General features: G+C 43.8%; 1 protein-coding gene across 1 annotated transcript in view; it reads right to left on the bottom strand.

Moving 5' to 3' along the window:
- The window catches only part of EFCAB10 (EF-hand calcium binding domain 10), a 5,323-nt gene extending 1,402 nt beyond the window's left edge, over window positions 1-3,921 (bottom strand). The window contains exon 1 of the mRNA XM_026868006.1: window positions 3,633-3,921. Coding sequence (XP_026723807.1) covers window positions 3,633-3,921 — 289 coding nt within the window. The remainder of the gene's footprint in view (window positions 1-3,632) is intronic.
- Window positions 3,922-8,279: the final 4,358 nt, after the last annotated feature.

The following is an 8,279-nucleotide window of genomic DNA, read 5'->3' as shown; positions in this document are numbered from 1 at the left end:
GCGGGAGGTGGCGGGCGGGCGGCGGAGCTCTGCGGCGCGTAGCGGCTGCGCGGGCCGCGCTTCGGGGGCGGGCGGTGGGAGGCACAAACCGATTTGCCCGGCTGTCATCACGTCAGCGCTTCCCGCCGAGCTACGGGTGTGCGCCGCGGGCGCTTGAATTTCTGGGGAAAGCAGGCGGCACGCTGTTGTTCGTGAGGTTCAGGCAAGTCTGCTCCCTTTCAGCCACGTCCCCTTCCTCATGCGGTAACGCAGGCTACACCCTTTGCTCTGTCCCGTACAGCGGACACTACGCGGACTCGCTAGCTGCTAAAGGTGGACTTCGTTAATCCCAGTAAATGCGGGAGGGCCGCAGAATGTTCCGCTGCCGCCCCGCGGAACGCGGTCATGTGCGCCCGGTGCTGGTACGAGGCGCAAAGTCAACGAGGAGCGAGAAAGGTGTCATCTTAAAAATCATTGCACAGGCTGTGGTGCAAACCCCAGCAAACAGAGAGGAGACGTCAAAGAAACTTTTTATTGTACTACCCCCTGTTGAGTAGGAGAAAGATAATCAAGTGTCCCACTAAAAAAAAAAAAAAAAAAAAACCTTCAAATGAAAACAGACAATAATAAATGAGCATTTAGTAAAAAAAAAAAAAAGGTATTTCTGTGAAAGTGAAAAGTCTAGCACTATATATATATTTATCTATTTGCCAAAACTAAAATATCACAAGACATTAATAGAATTCAATGTTTTGGGTTTTGTTTTTTGTTTTTTGTTTTTTTTTTTCCTTAGCAAAAGAGTGGGAGAAAGTCAGCATCCAAACCTGCAGCGATTGTACAGGCATGCTCTGTCTGTATTGTTTAGTATTTTATACTGATTATGCTACCTGCTTCAGTTCTTAACTAGGGCTAGAGGAATTGTAGGTTCGTAAGTTACCTCCCTTGGCAGCTACCCGGCAGTGGTGGAAACCTACTTTTCCTAAGGAATACAATTTATAGTTACTGAACCCATTCCTGCATTTGACTTTTCTATACCTTTCAATAGAGTCTGCAAAGCTCTAGCGAAGTTTTTTTTCCTAAAGAGGTGTGATGGGAGAAAGCGTAGATTGACGTGCGAGGAAACACAAACAAGACTGAGCTGGGCAGCAGAGTAGAAATAAAGGCATGGAAAATACTTTTGTGAAAATGAGAACCTAAGGATAGGAAGATTGACAGGCAAGGAAGGAGCAAATGAAAGACTGGAGAGAAGGGTAGGAAAGTCAGTGTTTGGGACAGGGGAAACAGCATTTGTCAAAGGACTTTTAGTGGTCAGCAAAGATAACCAGTATAAAATACATATGTTGAAGGGTAAATTTTAAGAAGAAACACAGGAATTACAGATTGAAGTGTGTTTCTCTAAGGAATGGGTCAAAAAAAATCACTAAACAGAACAAAGCCAATTTGATTTACAACTAGAAATAATTTTTGAAAAAAAATCTATTACACTGTTAAGAAAGCAGAATTTATTTACTTGAAAAAATGTCCTGATAATGCATCATGTGTTTATTATTTAAATAATAAATTATAATCCTCAATTCATATGATGGTAGTATCACGTATATATATGAGTGCTAAAAGTATGATAATTTAGGGCAATTTGTGAGAAGCTCACATGGACTATTGTAAGAGAAACTGAACTTCTGTTGACTAAGGAAAGCAGGATTTGACAAACAGCTGAAAGTTTTCTAGTTCTGTTACAGAGATGTTGCTAACTAAGTTTTAATCAAGAACTAAAGGATCAAATCTATTTTCATGTATTTAAAGTGTCCTGGTTATATAAATTGAATTTGGTTGAAAGACTTAATACCTGTTGTGACAGAAGCTGAGCCTTTTGCAGAATATTGTTAGTAACTTAAGCCTTTTATCTAATTACACAGGACTAAACAGACTACCAGGAGTCTTAAGGGTTGCAATAAAGAGGAACAGGGACTGCAGGTCAGAGATGAAGCTGGCTGCAGAACAAGCATGTGTCTTGCTGAGGAAAACAGGCAGATGGACATGTTCTTCCGAAGGGGAGTGTTAGAAGACTGAAGTCTAGGGCTGTGGGAAGAGACAGGAGCAATAAAGGCTGGGAAAGATGCCTAGGTCTGCCATACGCGTACTGTGAACATGCTGAGTAGCAGCTCATTTAATGCTTAACTTGTCTCTGCCCCTCCTCAACGTGGACATCAGAAAGCACTCTGTTAGGGAGCACAGGGTGGAGCTGTAGACAATGGGTCCTGCCATTTCTGTAGCTGCTTAGGAAGAGCTCCACTGTGCCCTTCCATCCTTTATCCTCAAGGACTTCCAGTATACAGGTGAGTTCTCCACCAGGGGATTTTACACTATACATTTATAAGGGAAAGTGCTTAATAGAAGAATTGTTAAACTTCTGGGTATTAATTATCTCAACAGTCAGGAGCCTTTTTTGGTGGTGTTTTTTTGGTTGTTTTGGGGTTTTTTAAAAATGTTTGTTTTTACTGTACAGAAGGACAGAATTGAATAGGTTGGAATGGATGTCCTGAGATCATGTGGTCAACCTCTCTTACTCCTCAAACTGGGCTAATTTCAAAGTTGAGATCAGGTTTTTCACAGCTTTGTCAAGTTTTTACTGTCTCCATGATGGAGACTCTACAACATTGCTTGGTCCCTGTTCCAGTGCTCAACTACATTGCAAAGAATTTTTGCCTTGTGTCTAATCAGAATTCCCCTTGTTCTACCTCATGTCTATTGCTTCTTGCCGTTTTGTTGTGCACCACCAGGAACAGACTGGCTCCATCTTTTATACACCTATTTATCACCTATTTGTAGCTGAAGACAGCACTCAGACCCCTCTCCCCTCCTTAATCTTCTTGTCTTAAAACTGATCAAAACATTTTTTTTAGCATATCCTTATACAGCAGCTAGTAGGTATCAGCTATCTTGGTAGCACTCCACTGGACTCACTTCAGTATGCATGCCGTGTCTTGTACAGTGGAGGCCCAACCTGGACACAGTTCTGCAGATGCAGTCTCACAAGTGCCAAAACAGAGGGTGACAGTCGGTGCCCTCTGACTGCTGTGGCTCAGACTGTGGGTACCTTTCAGTACCCCAGGGGCCCCTTACTGACTGACATCCAGCTTGTCCACCAGCCCTTTCCCTGTGAAGTTGCTTTCTTGCCAATCAGCACCCAGCTTGGTCAATGACATAGGGTTATGCCTCCCTCCCAGGTGTAAGACTCTGCATTTGTCTTTGATGAACCCAGTGAGGTTCCTGTCAGCTCAATTTTCTAGCCTATTGAGCTCCCTCTGAAGGACAGCCCTGCTCCCTCTGTATCAATCGCCTCCCTACCCCGTTTGTTGCTATCCATGAATCTGCAACCCATCCCAACATCGAGGATGGTAATGAAACCCTTCAGCATTATTTGGCCCACTATTAACCCCTGAGGCATGTTACTAGTAACAACCAACCAACTGGGCCTCAAGCGGCCGACCTCAGCACTCTGAGCCCTGCTGTCGAGCTGATTTCCCACCCACCTCATAGTCCACACCTTGAATTCATCTCTCTCCAATTTATTGTAAGAATACAAAAACAGATGGTGTCAAAAACCTTGCTAAGGCCAAAGTAAACAACATGCACTGTTCTCTGGTCAGTACCTGAAGGCAGCCGTTTCATCACAGAAGCAGGTTGGTCAGGCAGTTTCCCCTTGGTGAATGCACACTGTCTGGACATGGCTTCTAGGACAGTTTGTTCCATAATCTGCCTGAGATTGAGGTTGGTCTGAGCAGCCTGTAGTTTCCTGGGTCTTTCTTGAAAATGGGCATTGCATTTGCCTTTTCTAGTCCTTAGAAACCCTGTACGCTGTTCGCTGTGATCTTTCATGGATGATAGAAGCCTTGTAATGATGTCAGCCTGCATCCTTGAATTGGGCCCAGCTTTTTCCATACTGGTATAGATTCAGGGTAAATAGCCCTTAACTCAGGCTTCCTCTTATGTGGGTAGTTCTTCACTCCCCAGACTCTGCCCAAAGATCTAAGCACAGACCTCTCCAGTTAAAACCTGAAGCAAAGGCAGCACCAAGTCTACCTTAGTCATTTCCATGTTCTTTGTCACTAGGTTACCCTCCCCATGTAGTGGTGCCCATATTTTACTCAGCCTTTCTTCCATGTTAACGTATAGGAAGTGTCCTTCACATCCCTCACTAATTCCAACTCCAGCCGAGCTTTGGCTTTCCTAGTTCTGCTTCAGCACGCCTAGGCAGCATTTCTGTATTCCTCCAGGGTAGCCCATCCCTGCTTCCACAGTCTGTATACTCACCTTTTGGATTTGATTTCAGTCAGGAGTTCCCCACTCAGCCATGCTGGCCTTCTCCCATGTCTGCTCAAGTTCCTGCATATCAGAATGGACAGTTCTTGTGCTTCAGCTGGCTGCCCTGGGCCCTTCAGGGCAGTCTTCTGTGGGATTCTGCCAATAAAATGTCTGCAGGAGTCAGTCTGGTCTCCTAAATTCCAGGGTTGCAATTCAACTATTTATCTTCCTCACTTCCCTCAGAATCTTAAGCTTTGCTATCTTGTAGTCACTGCTGCCAAGGCTGCCACCAGTGTCAATGTTCCCAGCCAGCCCTTCCTTATGTGTGAGTAACATGTCTAGCATAGCCAGACTCAGCTTGTTGAGCACTTCTGTCAAGAAATTGTCCTTGATGTACCACAGAAGTAGCCTGGATCACTTGGCCTCCACCATGTTGTCATCTGAGTCCCCTTCACAAGAACAAGAGCCTGCAGTCATAAGGCTAAGCTGTGAATGTTAGGGTTTTTTTAGTCAGCTGCAAAATAAAGACTAAACTTGCCCTCAAAAATCACATAATAGGAAAAATTAAACATTAGGAATTACAAAAATACTGCCAGTTACTGCTTTTGAGTCAGAGAGAAGTAAAAATAGGTCACAAAAAGGGTAGTTTAGTATCAGGAGACTTAGCTCTCTTACAGAACTGGCCACTTCCCAATTGACTGAAAACCCAAGAAATTGATTTCTTAGAACTATGGTGGGACTCTTTCTGAAGATAAAAGGAAAAAAGAAGTTACTTGGCAGGAGCCTTCATTCTTTGAGATACATAGTATATTTGTCTGTTTAAGGGTGGCTCTGAGCCCATAGCTCTTAAGACCACAGATGCTTTTATTCTAGCAGTATCTGTAGAGCGAGTTCACACTACACAGTGTGGTGGAGATCAGGGATCCATCTCCATCGCCTTAGTTTCTCTGACTAAGTCCAAAAAGAGACAGTTTTGAACAACAGAAAGGCTGGGCATGCAATTAGGAAGCATGATTATGCATCTCATGTTACGGATGAGTAACCTCTGTCTTCTCCCATGTTTAACTGTAAGTCTACATGTCTATTCCAACCGTAGCCACTTCAGTCAGTACCCTGTAAAAGCACAGTTACCAGGAAGAGGTCTTGGAGCACTTCCCGCTGTCAGCATTGCTCTGCCAAATCCAACACTTCTGGATGCATCAACATTTGGTGAAAATGAATGTCAATGTGGGTGGTTTCCCACAGGTGTCAAGAGTAGACATGCTCTTTATATAAGCTGCAATACTGCACGTGCTATAACAGAGAATGTGCTCATTACTGGGGATAGCAGATTTAGAAAATAATGCCATCTAGTCTGATGGCTAAAGTTAGCCATCTTTAGTGTAAAGATGTTTGTGACTCCAAGATTAACATCCTTGGAGAACATGTTAAGTGCTTGGTTTTGTGAATGTAAAAAGACAAGACTTAAGAGTGGACGGTAGTTTCTTTGCCTCATCCCATGCTGTCTTACAAACAAAGCAGGTAAACTGATTCAAAGGAGACTGTGTGGTGTATCTCAGGGAAAAATATGGGAAAAAAATCCAGTGAAATATCTATCTAGCAAAGACATAGTAGATAGAGTGAGACAGGCCCATAATAAGGTCTTGGGTGTACCAGCTCTGGGTGGGAGCTACCAAAAAAGCTGGTTAATGAGTAACATAACAACCAAACAATGAAGAGGGTCTGGTATTGGGAAAATACCCTAAGAAGGCCCTAGGGAGCATTTCTGAGAAAGTGACCCTACAAGATGGGTCCTTGAGAGAGAAATTAGATTGTGATTATTGGTTTCTTCACATATGGATCATAGGACAGGAGGGCTGTAGTCCAGCTTCCTGCTCAAAGCAGGGTCAGCTCTGAGGTCAGACCAGGTGGCTCAGACCATTATCTGATTTGGCTTTGAAAACCTCAAAAGTTGGAGATTGCACCTACCTCTCTAAGCAACTTGTTCTAACGCTTGACTGTCTCCATGGCAGGAAGGTTTTTCCTTGTATCCAGTCTGAACTTCCCTTTTAACAACTTATGTCCATTGTTTCTCACCCTCCCACCGTGCAGCACTGCAGAGCCTGGCTCTGATCTCCCAGTGACCTCCTCATAGATAGTGGCAGGCTGTTATTATGTCCCCTTAAGTCAGAACAAGTGGTGAGTTGGAGCCAGAGGTTCATTACGGTGCTGACCCATTTGCTTTGTGCTTCAACTTCTTTTTCCCTTTTCCTTTCTTGGGAATCTCATGAGGGATTCTGAAGACCAGTCTGGGCCCAAAGCCCTGGACAGAAGCTCGAGATGGAGAAGCTAGTATCTTTTAAGCTTCACTGGCATTTAACTGCAGGTGAAAGGAGTTCAGGACTGGAAGATCAGCAGTGGAAGTCATGGGAGTGAGCAGTCCAGTAATATGCCAGGGCAAAGTAGAAAATGCATTAGAGAATTGTCTGTTAGAGATGAAAGGCCCAACATAGGGTCTGATATGTACTCCAGGAGCAAACACGCACTCGGCTTCTTTTAGGTTAAGGAGCACAAACAGAGCATTTCCCTTGGAATGTTTGCTTTTCTTTGGAAGCATCCATGCTCAGGGTGTGAAGCTGCAGGCCTTAGAAGCACTCTGCAAAATAACACAAATAAAACCAGTCTTCTGCACCTTCTTGTGTCTCCTTGATAATAAAGCAGCAAGCACAGTGTGTTGGTATTAATGTTCAGGCTATGTGGTCCAAACATAAATCCTAAAGAGAATTAACAAGGAGTAACTCAAGGCAAGATTAAAATAAAAAAACCCATCTCAAAACAACAAGAGCAACCCACCCTCCCCCCAAAACCAAAAGAACCAACCCCAACCCCCCAAAAAGCCCACACCACAAATCCCCCACTGATTATGGGTCAAAATAAGAGAAAAGTAAAGAAAAAGGCAGGCAAATAGTTGCAATTTAAGAGCAGAGCTGACCAGACGGGAAAGTTTCTTGCATAGGGTGTTGAGAGTATCTTCAGAACTAAGGCGACAGGCCTATATATTCTGCATCAGTGGTGGGAAAGGCTAAAGGGCTGAGCCAAGTAATCCTTTTCCAGTGACGTGTCTGCTCACCTGTGACACAGCTCTCCAAACCAGCACTGAGTAAATTTGCCACTGGGAAGGGATGATGGTTTCTGTTTGCAGTGATGCTTACTCTGTCGCCATTTCCTCCTCTGCCTCAGTAGGGGCCAGGCTGGAAACCAGGACAGACACAGGACTCACAGGGTTGCGCTCATGAGTTCATCAGGTCATGCACTGCATTTATGACAACAGGCCTTTATACCTGTAGCATTCTGTAAATAGATTTTGTTCATGCTAGACAACTTTTCTAAAAAATTACTCTCTTGAGGTGTCACATCAAACACATTAGTAACTGCTTCAAGTTTATCAAACCCAGACTCAATTTCAGTGCTAAATTTTTCAGGTTTGGGAAATGCACAAAGGGGCAGCTGAATGTTGGGCACTATCTCGAGTCCCTGCTGGTGTCCCTAACCTCAAAAGTTCTCCTGATTCCTGATTGTGATTCCTGGCAACCTTCCCCTAAACTTCCCCCTTCTCCTTTCTGTAGGGAGAGCAGATCACACACCAGATCTAAGTATTTCTGCATGTCAGTCAAACAACAAAAAAACGCACAAAAGAATCCAGCCCGTGTCATCTGTGAGGCATTACAAAATGAGAACAAGAGCATGCAAACCATCTACCATGGATTCTCCAGTCGAAGGGCAAACGGACCTGCTGCTGAATTATCAGCTTTACCTTTCTTCTACTTAGGAAAGTATATTTTAAAAGAGGTCTGTACTTGTTTTGAGTAGTAGCTTTCAAAAGGTACTCAAGGAGCAAAGCAGCATAAAAATTTGCATGAAATAAACATTCTTGTGTTCTGAAGTCTGAATCTGTTGTATGAATCTCCTCCAAATACTTCTGGAATCACTAACTGGCATTTCTTCCAATTGTGAAT

Source organism: Athene cunicularia, assembly GCF_003259725.1.
Source record: "Athene cunicularia isolate RWA chromosome 1 unlocalized genomic scaffold, athCun1 chr1_part2, whole genome shotgun sequence".
Classification (NCBI taxonomy): Eukaryota; Metazoa; Chordata; class Aves; order Strigiformes; family Strigidae; genus Athene; species Athene cunicularia.
The sequence above is the reverse complement of the archived record's forward strand: the minus strand, read 5'-3'. Positions and strand labels throughout refer to the sequence as shown.